Below are 14,585 nucleotides of genomic sequence, written 5' to 3'. Positions count from 1 at the left end.
ACAAGACAGACAACCTCCCACACACTGAGGCGGTGAGTCAGGAAGTCTGGCGGGGCTTGGGCTGCTGCCCAAACTGATGCTTGTTGGAGGTGTTTCTGGGGTTGAAGCATGGATGGTTCCACTGGGGGCGAGATGACCTGGAGTCTCTGTTCCTGGGTCTGAAGTTTGGATGAAAGGAACGAAAAAGCTGGAACAGCTTGCATGGCTGGCATCTCTCATATCTGCGAACAGAGATGGGGAGGGCCTTCATTTTGTCTTTGGATGAGCACCTCCTAGAGAGCCTTGTCGCCAAACTTAGAAGTCATGAAGGGGACCGTAACAAGGATGACCCAGGAGGTTTGGTCAACTTGCCAATGTTTGAGCCACAGGGTTCGCCTGGCTACAATATTAGTTGCCGCGAGCTGCAAATCGGACTGAATCCAAGGTGGCATCTGCAATGAAGACCTGTGCTTTCTGAATCTTTAAGATAATTTGCCTCTGTCACGATGGATGCAGGGGCAGAGACTGAAGGAGCTTGTCGGACCAGAGCAGAGCTGCCCTAGATATGATAGAGGTGGCAGTGGAAGCTCTGATGCATACTGAAATGGTGTCTGTGTTTTTCTGAAGCTGTGACTCTAACTTCATTTTGGTGGAATCTTTGAGTGAAGACTCCCTGTACGTGGTCAGAAGTGCCCCCAAGGTCAGGGTGGCCACTGGGACGTCGACTGGGGGGGTCTGGAATAGAACTGTTGCCGAGGGAACAGATGCATACTGTTTAGATACAATGGTGGCAGTCTTTTTAGAAGAGGTGGGCGCCTGCCTCTCTTGTTTCAATACTTCAGAAAAGATTTCTGGAAGAAGAAAGAGGGTCATTGGAGGGAAAGGTAGGTAGCACCAGCGACTCCCTGGAAGGGGCAGGGGTATCTTTAGGCACATCTGAATGCAAGCCCAGGCTGTAGAGTGCCTTGAGGAGTAATTGAGAAAGATCATCAGATGGAAGGAGCCTGCGAGAGGAGTGGGAGGACTCTACTTGCTGGCCATCCAACCACTCACCCTCTTTTCTTGAGTCTGGGTCATTACTGGAGATGGTGGAGTACCCCCTGGAAGATCCCAGGGCAAAAGAGATGCTGGGGGCTCCAAGGGGGCTGTGGGCCACCCAGGGTAGGGATCAGGGGAATCCTTCCTGCACTTATGTTTAGATTGTTTTCTGGACTTTTTTGCTCTTTTCTGTTTTTTGGACTACTTGTGCCCATATGACTTTTTTGACCTCTTGGGACTCTCAGAGGAATCTGAGGAGTAGGAAGAAGCAGCACATTTAGAGGAAGCAGACTGAGACTCCTCTCTATGCCTGTGCTTTTTCTTTTCAGGCTGTGTAGGCTGGAACTGCTCGAGGGAGGAGTGAATAGCCTCCACAAACCAATGGGCATGTCTTCAGGGAGAGTAGGGCTGCCGTGTTGGAAGGAGGCAGGTTGGGCCCTTTGGGCAGAGCAGGAGAACAGGGGTGCGAAGGACCGGACAGCTGTGGACTCACCAATCCTCTGGGTGCTGGTGCTTGCAGACCTGGAGTGGCGCCCGGGCTGTCCTTGGGAGTCAGGGTCTGCAGAGGTGGAGTTTTTGGGGCTCCGCTGCCCCTAGGGGAGAGTGAGGGTGGAGGAGGAAGCTGTGGGACGGGCAGTTGCGATGCAGCTCCCTGCCCTGCCAGCCACACCAGCGGCACGATATTGCTGTTGCCAGCTGGAGGCGGGAGCGCTTCTGAGGAGGAAGGAGTGGTAGCGTCTGGGCTGCATCAAGTCTCGACCATTCGGACCCCCAGCGGGGGGGGGGCAGAGAGATTCTCTTCTCTGGGGAGGGCGTTCGGGCCCGCAGCAGGAGCAGTCTCCTCCAGGAGGTTAATCTCTTCCTGAGGCTCCAAGGGGTACAAGGGGCAGAAGCGCTTGTTAACACAGGTCACCGAGGCCGTTGGGTCTTCTGCGGACCTCTCTCGAATTCCAGATGAGCCTTGTCCCCCAACAGGCTCCGGCATGGACCACAAGGGTTGTGGTGGTCCCAAGTCTTCAGCATGCACTTGTGCAGCTTGAAGGAGCCATTTTCCATGCTTAAGCTCCAGATTTCTTCCTTTGGGCCTAAGCACATGTAGAATGCCCATTCTCTTCAGCTCCTTGAAGTAAAGTGGGTGGGGGAGCAGAGAGCACAATAGAGGGAGAAGAAACAAGTATAGGGCTCTCTCTCCTTCTCTTTTTTTTAAAGGAGGCAAAGGCAAGGAGGAATTGGTAAGGGGGAAAAAGACAAGCGGAGAAGAATGGGAAAAGGAAAGGCCCAGAAGGGAGAACCAGAAGCTGGCTGCTGGAAACAAATTTGACCTTTTGCAGGACAAATTCAACTGGGAAGAGCTACCATCTCCCGCCTTTTAAAGGCTCTGCCTAAATTGTTTGTCCTGCCCTCTGGAGCATGCAGGGAGGATAACCCACATGAGATGTCCTCACCCAGCAGCCGAGAATTTATCAATTTATCAATGATTTCTGAACATTCTCTATGGTGATCAATGCTCACCAACTTCATGTTCTTTCACCAGGTGCTCCACAGGGAGACGGACTGAATCATGTTCTATGCAAGATGTAATTAAATGAGGACATGTCCCCAGAGTCTTCTTTTTATCTTTTCCTGGCCCATGATATTCCTGCTTGTTGCTTTCCTTAAAATGTTTCACAGCAGTGTTGATCACTAAGTTGTTTGCCTGCAGAAAAAGAGATATAAATCCCCTTGTCATCTTTTGGCTTCTCCGTGTCACAAAAATCCAGTTCTGATAATCTATTCCAGTTAGGACTAGTTTGTAGCCCTCTGCAAGACAGTGCACTTGCTTAGCAATTAGTTCAGTGACAGGACTGTACTTCAGTCTCAGAGGTGAAGGACTGATTTAAATAAAAGATAGAGCCATTCTGCAAAAGAGTGATAACCTTTCTTTTGATCTGACTGACTGCTGAGTCTAACTTGGCACAAATAAGGAAGGAGATGTCACTGCTATGAATTGCAAATAAATTCAAACCACACTGGAAAATGGTGTGCTGTGGACTGCTCTCTCAAGTGAAAGCCATGCAATCATTCCTCCAGGTCAGAGCAGGGCTAGTGGCACCCCAGATCTCACCTCTGTCCCCCCAGAAGTGAAGATGATGTCCTGGAGCTGTCCTCCTACCATTCTAGCAAGACTTTCACGAGCTTCTGTTATTATCTGTTTAGCCCTTTGACCTATAGAATCAAGGCACAAAGTTTACATGATTACTAAGCCAGAAAACAAAAATCTCCAGAGCTGGTATTACTGGAAGATTATTCCTAAGCAAATTCTAGAAGAATGTAATTATCTCAATACACTACCATTATTTTAGAGGACAAGAAAGAATTCTAGTAGTTTGGTGCTGTTTCTCACACAAGCATTTGTTTCAGTGAGTGGGGAAAAAGTGGGTCATAGAAACTCATCCACTGAAGACAATTTCATTGCAGCATCTCAACAAACCCCTGCTACCTTGGCAAAGAGGCACCTTTTAAAGTGGTGATTCTCTTTATTTAGCAGCGGGAGAGTAACTGGCCCTATCCACCCCCCAGCACAGTACCTCCAGTGACTGTTGCTGGTGTTTATCTTATGTTTCTTTTTAGAATGTGAGCCCTTTAGGGACAGGGATCCATCTTATTTGTTTATTATTTCTCTGTGTAAACATTATTTCCCTGAGCCATTTTTGGAAGGGCAGTATTGAAATCAAATCGAATAAATAAAAAAATAAAATAAAACTTGAATTTTAAAAAAGACAAATTGAAAATATAAATGAGTCTGGGCTGCAGTTCCCAGACCATTTATGCAAGAATGGTCTCACTGCTGTTAATGAGGTTATACCTCAAAGTCAATACCCAGTCAGGACTTTTCCACGCGATCAATAAGAAGTATGCCCAAGTCATACTTTTGGGGGCCTCCAAAGTGAAATAGAGCACTGTGTGTGCAATATTTCAGTGTGTGCATGAGCAGTTTTGCTACCAAAAGATAGAAGAGAATAAGCTTGCCAAAAATAGAATTGCATTGCTGGAACAGATCCAGGATCTCTCTAGTCTAGCAGTCTATTTCCACCAGTAGCCAATCAGATGCCTTTCGCAAGCAAGGTGCTGACCACTCCCTGTTTATATACCTGCCTCTGAATGTGGGGGTTCCATTTAGCGATCATAGCTAACAGCCTGCTCTCTTTTTTTTTGGTAAGTCTACATGAGTACTCCAGCACTTTAGTGTTATAGTTGGGCACTCAGTCTCTAGAGAAGTTTAAAATAAATGGAGTATCTTTTTACATGGAGGATTTTTTTTTAATAGACTAGTGCAGGCACAGGTCAGAATGGGGGAGAACATGTGTCTTCAATGTCATTCACGTAACAAACATTTAGTAGGTGACTATACCACTCATGTAAACACAGTCCACACCACTGTAAGGGGGGGGGGGAGAGACACTTAAAAAAAAACAAAAAACAAATCTATTAACTTTGAGTGCTGAGTTTCCCCACTACATCTGTGCTCCTGGTGGGAGAACATCTAGATCAGCTGCTGCAAGACTGATTTGTTCCTGAATGCTCACCAGGAGTTAGGATCGAAGGCTCTGTTGTATGTTCACCTCTCAAAAACTGTCCAGAAGTCCTCACTATCAGTGAGCTATACAAGAAATTTGTTCGTTTATTTTAGAATATATACCCTGTCTACTTTCCTAACAGCTCAAGGTGGCCTACAAAAATTAACACCTGGTGGCCTACTCAAGGTGGCCTACAAAAATTAACACCATAAAAATTAATCAGCACACCACAACAAAACACAATAACCAATAACACAATAAAAGTAGCAATACATCTAAAAGCAACAGAGCCAACTATACTCAAAGAGTATACTCTCACAGAGGGCTTCTATCCAGTCTTGCTCTCACCTTCTATGTAAGAACTGCTGGGATTGCCCCATGCTTCATGCATGGCTTCTGTAACTGTCTGAATCACTTCCGGTGACAGTGGGGTAGTTGCATTGTAATCCAAGTAAATCTTCCTGTAGTGAAGTGAAATGGAAGAATTATTACAACAGAAGGAGATATAAGATGCACCAATATCATGGTTCAGGCAAAGGTTCCGCATTTGGTTATGGAAAACACTGCTCTAACAAAGTTGTTTCTAGAGCCATTATTGTCATACCCTTTCCAAAGATATTATGCTACTTACATCAAAACAGCATCATTACTCTGAATCATATTGTTATTGAAACTGCAACCTATATGTAAAGTCTTTAAGATGCCTCCTCATTGTTTTTGCTCACAGTCAGGATTTCCTATCAGATTTTTGGAGTTTACTAATTATCTTGCTGTTCTCAGATTACAGTTCTAGGACTGTTTACATGTTGTGGAAGTTTGGCACTCTAATCCTATGCACTTTTATTTAGAAGTAAATGCTAGTGAATTCAACATGACCTATTCTCAAATTAAAACACAGATACATTGCCAAATGTCAGAACTTGGCATTCTAAAAAATAGTCCCCACCTTGTAATGTCCACAGACAAGTTACAAACCTGCCTAGTGATGAGTTCTCTTCTTTATCACAGCTCATTTTCCCACTGGTCTTCTTTCCTTCGTTTACTAGCACCTTCTTCATTTGGGCCTCTTCCATTCTCCATGAACCTCCTTTAAAACAAAAAGCAAACACACACTATGTACAATTAAATGCACAATTCACATTGCACAGATGGTTTAACTCTCCAACTAGTTTTTGCCCATTAACCAGACAGAAGACACTGCTATTACACTGAGTCTTCAGGAATATGTATTCCATTGCTCTCCATCCAAAGACATGGCTGATGAGTTGCAACTAGGACTGTCATGCTCCTCCATCCCACCTACTCTGTGCCATACACCATGGATTATTTCCTGCCAGGATCAGCAATGGCGGGCGGGCGGGCGGGGCGGCTCCATAAATATGTGAAATTTAGCTCATCCCTAATTACTCTTACTTGCCAGTGGCCTCATCCCCAACTCACAACATGCCGCCCCACCTATCCCTAGAACTCATCTGAACTTTTATGTTTCCTTTTCTTCAGTCTGCACTTTTCCAAGAACCATACCTCTTCCACCTCTTTCCCAAAGGTCCCTGCTTTTCCTTCTTCCAGTTAAATAATCTACTTTCAAACGTTTCATAATTATTTTACTAGGGTCACTTTTATGGTTTTAGGGTAGGTAAGCAAAATAGATTAACTTCTTCTTGCGTGCCTAAAGGGCACTCTGTAGCCTACCATGTTCCCTGATTTCTGTCCAGGCCAAGACATGGGCCCCTACAATTCCAGCTGTCTTGCTGATTGGGAAGCAGTCACAGGGACGCTCACAACTCAGAGCCAAAGCATTGGTACATGTGAGATGCCCCAGGGTCCAATCTCTGGGATCATTATTTATTTTTATTTAAATGACTCCTGGTGAGTGAGCTGCAAAACATTGCTAAATGACACACTGGAGGATTGTTGCTTATACTGAGTTAACAATGATCTGAATCTACTGACTTAATGCAAAGTGTTGGCAGATTATCAATTTGGAATCTGTGTATCATAGCCTAAAAATTCTTCCATTTTGCTCAGAACTCCAGGAGGGAGGGCAACTCCAGCCTATATCAGTCTGTTCTTCCTTTATATACTGCTGCAGGAGGAAGGAAAACAAAGCAAATCCATTCCCATGCCTCAGAGGCCCTCAGTATGCTCCATCAATGACTGAACAAATTTCAGTTGTTCTGCCCCATTTAGTTAAGAGCTACTTTCTGGAAGGCAGTGGCCAAAGAGCAACACCAAATGGTGACCAGGAAAGACCAAGGACAAGGGCAACCAATTCTGCCTAACCAATCCTGGAACCATGTGGAAACTATGTTACTTCAATTCCTGGCACTAGACTTTAATATGATGTTATTACAAGGGTCTTCTGTAAGCTACTTGGAAAGCCCTTTGGGGCTATAAAGCAGCACATCAGCTTCTAGATAGCTGGAGCAATAACTTCATTAGAACTCAATCTGCAATCATCCATCCCACTCTACCATGCTATCTTTTGCTTGAAACTCACTGGCCATACTAAGAACAGATAGTTAGCATTAGAATTAGTGCTGCACTGAGCAAGCCTGAATTCTTGTGCCTTGTACAGAAGGAACTGTACCTCCCCCAGAGGATCTTATAATACAAGGGAACCCTCATACATTGGGCAACACCAATAAAACTCCTTGTGTCTTTATTCAACTCTGACTCTGCCCCACTCACTGTGTCCAACATTCTCAACCCATGCACCTTTCCATGGAATAATTTAATAACCACCATTAAATTATTGTTTGTTTTTCCCATGGGGCAATCTCTCCCCCTCTCTTTGGGATAGAGGGCCCTTGATGCAGACTTCCCTGTCACTGAATATGCATCATCATCAAATAGGCTGTCACTGATTAAGTATCAAGAATGGAATTATCAGTATCTAGGTTATCAGTATCTGTAACTGATAGGGGGTGTTAGATACCCAGAAATGGTGGTCATCCTACACTCAAAGGCACTGAGATAAGGTTTTGCTGCTCCATCTCCTGCACCATCCCCTCTCAGAGCATCCCCAATTAATTAGGAAACATTTTTTAAAAGTTTATTTTTTAATACAAATACTTATAAGACTGCAGATGGCAGGCATCATCTAAGAAGAGGCTCACTTCACTCTCACACAGAAGGGAATACCTCTTCTAAGATGGCATCTGCTGCTGCATGAAAGCACACATTTTTCTTCAAAACAATAGTTTCACTTACATACAAATGTATGCAGATTTGATAAAAACTCATTTGGTTAAATGAATGTCTCTTTAATTGGGCAACCACTCTAATTTCTGAGTGAACGGTCCAGCCAACTGAATAAAGAGAAAGGGCAGCAGCACCCCGGTGGCTGGAAAGAAGTTAAATCCTACCTAGAAAACTTTCAGGCAAATTACCATCACCTTCCCAAGATAAGGTTGAAGAGTTTCCAATGGAAGCAGGGAATTATTTTCAGTCAAGCAAGTATGGTTGCCATCAACACACGAATGACAGAAGTGTGGCATGTATATCGCCCTATACCATATTTACCCAAATAGACGATACCTTAAAAGATAGAAGTTGAATTTACCCAAAGGAAAGAAACCGAATTTAAAGCAACCCCCTCTATATTTAACAGGAAATAACTGGCTGGGCGTGGGGGGACCCCGTCTTAGATTCAGCTAAATACGGGTATTTGTTTCCCCTCCAACCCTCCTCCGTTTGCGATATCATTCCTTTTGCCTTTATCGTTTTATCTACTGGAGCTGAATTAGAATGAGTAAGCGAGGATAGCTCTTTGTGTTTATTACTGTCGAGGAAATTATTGCAGCTGTGTCCTAAATTCCTTTCTCTGGCCGCCCCATGTTCTTATTCTTCTTACTATGTAAACTGCTTTATGAACTTCTCATTGTCGAAAAGCGGCAGGTAAACAGTCTGAAGAATTCATGTTAATGCATTAGCGTATGCCACACAAAATGGAGGTGCGCTCTCGACAACCGTAACAGGGAAATGGAGCCTTCTTTCGTTGTAGCATGTACCTCTATTAAACACCAGATCCTAGAGGAAAAATAACGAGAAGGGAGTGGCTGTCATCTTCCTTCCCCTCCCCACCCCTACTCGCTCGCCCACCCCCTACTTGTCCCACATACGCTTCCTCTCGACACTGTCGGAAACAGACTGTGTCTGCGACGAGACAAGAGGCCAAGTCGAAGACAATGCTTACGTAAACTTCAGAGCGCAGCGATTGGTTGTTACGGCGTAATAATTCAAACATGAACCAATCCTCGCCCTCCACCTCATCATGTAGCTACACAATACTTCAGCCGCCAGCAAATCAGACTCGCGCAGCGCCAGATAGCGCTACTAACTGGCAGAGCCGGTGTAGAAGCAGGAACTTTAGGGTTGGCCCCAAAACGAAGCACCTTCTTCCCACTCCCATCCTCGTTGGTATTCCGAGGACTCTCGCCAGAAAGAGCCGATTGGCCCGCGGTCGAGTCTAGTTCCCTTCAGCTTCCGCCCAAGGGAAGCTGTAATTTGACACACACCAATCACTTTTCTCCTCAAGACGTTCCTCCTATTGGCCATCGGCGAGCCGCGGTTGTGGTGGCAACCAATCGGCTCCCTTGCAAGGATTATGCCACCCACTCCCGACGATCCTACTTGCCCCCCTAGAAGCAAGTCCCCCTCTTCTGTTTACCTCAGGTTCCGTTTGCTGGGTCTCCTCGCGAGACGGTGGATCGTCGCTATGCTCCTTTGCCGTTGTCCTCCTTAGTAGTTCGCTCGGCCCTTTCTCCCACAAGTAGGTCCAGTTACCGTTTCGGCTTTCGAATTAACATAAATATATAAGCTACCCCCAATCCTGTTTCGTTTCGTTTATTTTTTTTTTAAAAGCAGCACGTGAACCACAGCTTAGGTCATAGAGACGTTGGGGCACAGGAAGGGAAGCTTGCTGCCCTCTCTCAAGATGGTGGAGGTGGCGTCGCCTTCCCCTTTCCTGCTGCGTAGGGATCTCTCACACCCACTCACCAAGATGGCGGCGGAGGGACCCCGGGCCGTGATCCTTTAACTGACGTCTTCCCTGGTTCTGCTGGTCCGGGTGCTCTAAGGCAGGTCTTGGGGATGAGGGCAGAGGCGGGACTGGAGCTGGCCAGGCTGAGCTAATGCGTTCTGATCGGCCTGGCAGGGGCACTTGTGTCTGGGCCTCAGGGGCGGCCAGGCCTGTGAGGAGGAGGAGGAGGAGGCTGGGGAGGAACCTGTTGGGTCTGAGGAGCAGGACGACGGCGCCCCACCCACCCAGCCCCTCCACCTCCTGGAGCCTGTGGCTGTTTCGCCTCCCCAGGCTTCTTGGGCTTGGGTTTTCCCAGGCTGCGAATCGAGACCTGGAGCTGCCGGGCAAGGGACTTCGCCTGGGATCATACCGCGCCTCCTTCTCGGTGTGGGGCTGACAGGCGGTGATGTGCGCACACAGGCATGCTTGGGCTTTTGCTGTCAGTCCTGCGGTGAGGCGCACTCCGTCGACAAGGCTAGTTCTCTTCCATGTCTTAGAAAACGAAGCCTCTCCTAGTCCTCCCCTTTGCCTTCAAAGCCCTGTTTGGCCTCTCGAAGGCGGTCGCCAAAGAGTTGGCAGGGAAAAGTTGACAAGGCAATTCATGCTTCCAAGTGTTTCTAAAGGCCAAAGGGCAATTGCATACGTTCTGTCAAGTACAGCTGCTTGAAAACATTAAAGACACAAGCTCTTTCCTTATGCAGTGACAGCTGGTGATTTATGGTCAGGTGTGTTCCACTTGGGAGTATGTTCAACTTCATATTTTATAAGCTCCTGTCCTGCATGGCGGATGTCAAGAACTTGGAAGCATGATACTGTTTTCTCTGTGTGTGCATGTGCATGCTGACAGGTGCTATTTGTATTTATCTGACTGTTCCCATTCTGGAATCAATTTTGTGGTTTTTCCTTGGGGGAAAAATAACTTTAACAAGTTCCATCTAAGTCCTGCCTGCACCTGGAAATTAAAATATAATTTAAATGAACTTTATAACCAGCATAATCTTTTACCAAGCTTTAGTTTGTGGCCTGAGATACACATTAAGCATTTTCACTGTGTACACTACTTATTTTATTTTAATTTTTTGCATTTTATATCCTGCTTTTCCTCCAAGGAGCCCAGAGCAGTGTCCTACATACTTACATTTCTCTTCACAACAACCCTGTGAAGTAGGTTAGGCTGAGAGAGAAGTGACTAGCCCAGAGTACCCAGCAAGTATCATGGCTGAATGGGGATTTGAACTCAGGTCTCCCCGGTCCTAGTCCAGCACAATAACCACTACACCACACTGGCTACTACTAGAAAGTGTAGATAGTTGAAATTCATAGCTTAGAGCAAGTTTAATAATAGGTATAGGTGGGGCATTTTAAATAAATAAGAGCTGCAGACATTTCTGACAAGGCACAGGGTTGAAAGATCTCCAGGTAACTTGGAACTGTTCCAATGTAGTCTTTGAAGATAGTTTGGTCACCACACAACTTAGTTTTCTAATGAACAGATGGCAAGTATTGGACTGCTCATTGCAGTGTTCTCTCTAATTTTTTTCATCTGTGTGTGGAATAAGTTTTGTTCTGGTGGCAATGTCAAGGCAGTGTGTGCACCCATGCATTCAGAGTGAGACCTTCCTGATTAAACTTGAGTGGGATCTAAAATTAACTGAATGGACATCAAAAAATGTGTGAGCACTTACACACCTTAGAGGGAACACTGGCTCATTGGAACAGTCTGCAGCTGTATGCAACCCAGTCTTGACAGTAGAAGAGGTGGTTTATGGAGAAACCCCTGGACCATTGTTATGTATATTCCCTTCCAAAGTTTATGCTGCACTATAACATTAAACCTGTAGTATAAATGTATGTGACTCGAAACAAATAACTAAAACTTGTAAGGATAGTATTATCAAAAACACAAAAGTGCAAATAAATTTATCTTGCTGTGGCCTGACTACATATTGCATAGTGAAGAGCAGCTGCTATATTTTGAAAAAATACATGCTAGTAGAGAGAGATTGTGGAGAAAAATCAGAATACATCCAGCCAGAATATATCTTATTGAGTTGCCTTTCTGGTAATAGGACAATTTCATTTTGTAGACAGTTTTATAAGTTCTAAAATGTAAGCTAGCCCAGAAGATTGGTATTGAGTAAAATTCCTTATATAAAGTATTTGGTTAGGTAGGTTGGTTTTATGTATGTTGGCTTCCTGACCATTTTTTACCTTCAATTTTTTAATGACAGGTTTAGATTATTAGTAGTCTCAAAATTGCAGCTTTTGTTCTTGTTGCTATGGTTATTCAATTTTAATCACTCTCTTTATTTCAGCTTTTTATATGAAGTGAAGCTGGAGAACAACTATGGCAGCTTTGGATACTAAAGTGAAAGCCAAAAAAACTCTGGGAACGGTTGATTACGTGGAGTCCTCAGAGTTTGCGCAAGGAATTCTGCCTACAAAGAAGGATGTCATTCAAAACATGTTGTACCTTTTACATCCAAAAAGGGCTGGGCAAGCCCAGCGGTCCAAAGAAGATGCTGCCCAGTTGCTTGCTGAGCTTTTGCAGGAACACTGGTTGTTTTGCAATTTGTACACCATAGCAACACAAAGCATAAAGAATCATATTCTTAAGGTGTATGAGGAATTCTCAAAGTTGTATCAATCCAGAAAACGGAAAAAAAATGAGCTGTTTACACAGAAAGCAGATGACTTCAACAGGAGCTCAGAACAGCTTTTTGATATATTTTGTACGGACACTGTGACAAGAGAAAAGTTGGAACAATACAGTGGTGTGAAGATGACAGACATTGAGTGGAAATTTCTTGAAGATCAAAGGAGTGAAAGAAAAATGTACTTTGAGGACTTCGTGGACAAGAAACAAATGGAAACAATAGAAAGACGAAGGAAAGTGGAGTCACTGGAGCATTTCAGGAAGATTGCAGAAGAAGAGACAGAGGCTTGTAAACGTAAAGGAGTGTCTTCTAACAGAGATGAGCAGCCAGATGAAGATGTCAGTGATAGGAATAAAGATGATTCCTGTCTTGAACGCAACAAAGCAATTGGAGACTTTTCACATAAGGCAAAAAGAAAGCGCCTTTCTTCTGGTTGGATTACTGGAACAGCAACTTCAACTAGCTACAACGAGTCAGTTCCTCCTGAATGTCAGCATATACGTATGAGCATCAGAAAAGTCAGACCAGGGTTCTATGAGACTTTTGACAAATATGAAAATTGCTAGCCCAACATCTGACTCTCTAAAGGAGATTACTTCATTGAAGTTTGGGGAGATCTGAAAATACCATGATGAGTTGAAAGTTGATGTAGATATTAAGTTGGTCTCCAGTCATGTACAGCAACATCACCAAAGCAATGGCACCAGTAGAGTCTGGCTTTTAGCTTACTGGAAAAGATTAAGATGTGATTTGTTTAGTCCTGTATCTGTACCTTCACAAAGCGAAAGTACTAGGTTCTAAAAGGCCAGAGTGTAGCAGAGGAAAAAACAATGTCTGGAAGTTAAAACAAAGTAAATGCATGTTAATAGGTTAAATTACATGAGAATAATTTAACCACTGGAGCAGGCTTCTTTGGAGGGTGGTGCATTCTCTATCACTTTCCACCCTCATGGTGGGCTGCACACTCCTAAAAAACCTTTCTACCAAGATGTAGTATAGAAACCTGATATTAAAAATGTCAGGAAAAATACAGTCTCCTTTACAAAGCAGTAGTCATATTAAACAATCTGTTTCTCATTCCAACCTCAGTATCTCCAAGATTCAAAGTTTCTGTACAATTCAGAAAAAGTGGAAGCTAAGCAGATGGTTACTGAAAGGAGACAGTGATCCTGGGGCTGTATGATGCAAAGCAGTTTTTTCTAATAGACTGCTGACCAGTCTATTTTCTAATGACTCTAGCCATTACAACCAGTAGAGCACGCTCTATAGGAAAACTAATTGGCCCAGTGAGTGCTCTGGTTTCGTGCAAAAAACAAAAAAAACTCAATAGCACTTGTGTGGTCTTATGAGACCAAGCGGCTGCAGCTCACAGTTAATTCTTTGAGACTTGAATGAGTTCAGCACCTTTCAGAACTAGGTATTTGCAGGAGGAGGAAAAAATGGATTGCTTGGCTTGGCCTTGCAGAATGCCTAGTTTCTAAGAGATCTCTGCAGTTCTGAGCACCAGCTTTGTTTGAGAACATTAGCTTGTGTGAGAAGAAAAGAAGGGTCAGGGAATCTAAACAGTGACTGTAGGTATAAATGTGGTGACAACTATCTGTATATTTTCTGCATTCTTAGCAATTAAATATCATTGGTGGTGAGAAAATAATATGTGACAAAGTAGGATTTGTAATTGGGAGTATCTGAGACTTCCATTTGTGTAAGACACCGAACATAAAATGAGTTGGGGCAGATACGTTATCTTAGAGGGATGGTTAAAAAAAAAAAGACAACTGCTCATGGGCTATGCATTCCAAATGAGTGCACTGTGATATTTGCAACAGCGAAAGACCCAAGTGGTAGTGGAATCAAACTACCCACTGAATCAAGCTAGTTTTCATGCTTGATTCAGTAGGTTGTAATTCTGTGTACAATAGTCATGTACACACTTTTTTTTCCTAGTTCAACTCTTAAGCAAAATTACTGTTTTCATACCTTATTTGCTTTGGGAGGGGGCATAGAGAAGGCTGCTGCACACAGTCTCTAGACATGCCACCCTCCTCTGCATGACCTAATGGGTGATATGGACATATGTACATAAATCCAAATGCCTAATAAATCTGTAATTGTATGATCTCAAAAAGGGGTGAAAAGGTCCTAGAAATCTGGGAACTCACACAGGCCCTTTTCACCCACTTTACTTAGGTGCACTGCCCAATGGAGTGTACAGTGTTTCCAGATAAGAAATTATGGAATCTTGAAGCTGGTTCACAGATACATGTCATCAGTTGATGGCTCTCAGTTGAATATGTAATTGCTCTCCATTAAAAAACAAAATGCTTGAGTTGA

General features: G+C 44.1%; 2 protein-coding genes across 18 annotated transcripts in view; one reads left to right on the top strand and one right to left on the bottom strand.

The window, feature by feature from the left end:
- Positions 1–9,383, bottom strand: part of SCLY (selenocysteine lyase) — a 25,475-nt gene extending 16,092 nt beyond the window's left edge. The window contains exons 1-7 of one of the 14 annotated variants that reach the window (XM_053308454.1): positions 8,773–9,182; positions 8,431–8,606; positions 7,943–8,114; positions 5,550–5,661; positions 4,923–5,035; positions 3,122–3,222; positions 2,530–2,713 (exon numbers count right to left, since the gene is read on the bottom strand). In XM_053308454.1, the coding sequence (XP_053164429.1) occupies positions 2,530–2,713; positions 3,122–3,222; positions 4,923–5,035; positions 5,550–5,647 (496 nt within the window). In that variant the 5' untranslated portion in view covers positions 5,648–5,661; positions 7,943–8,114; positions 8,431–8,606; positions 8,773–9,182. The other 13 variants (XM_053308452.1, XM_053308457.1, XM_053308451.1 and 10 more) reach the window with 13 other exon arrangements.
- Positions 9,019–14,585, top strand: LOC128350330 (uncharacterized). Of its 4 annotated transcripts, none has more exons than XM_053308466.1 (2): positions 9,019–9,348; positions 11,913–14,585. In XM_053308466.1, the coding sequence occupies exon 2, from the start codon at positions 11,945–11,947 to the stop codon at positions 12,818–12,820; it is 876 nt and encodes a 291-aa protein (XP_053164441.1). In that variant the 5' UTR covers positions 9,019–9,348; positions 11,913–11,944; the 3' UTR covers positions 12,821–14,585. The 4 variants fall into 4 exon arrangements, with proteins under 4 accessions (XP_053164441.1, XP_053164440.1, XP_053164443.1 ...); XM_053308465.1 differs by lacking the exon at positions 9,019–9,348 and adding an exon at positions 9,506–9,655; XM_053308468.1 differs by lacking the exon at positions 9,019–9,348 and adding an exon at positions 9,893–10,071.

This window comes from Hemicordylus capensis, chromosome 3 (genome assembly GCF_027244095.1).
Source record: "Hemicordylus capensis ecotype Gifberg chromosome 3, rHemCap1.1.pri, whole genome shotgun sequence".
Classification (NCBI taxonomy): domain Eukaryota; kingdom Metazoa; phylum Chordata; class Lepidosauria; order Squamata; family Cordylidae; genus Hemicordylus; species Hemicordylus capensis.
This window is presented reverse-complemented; position numbering and strand designations above follow the sequence as displayed.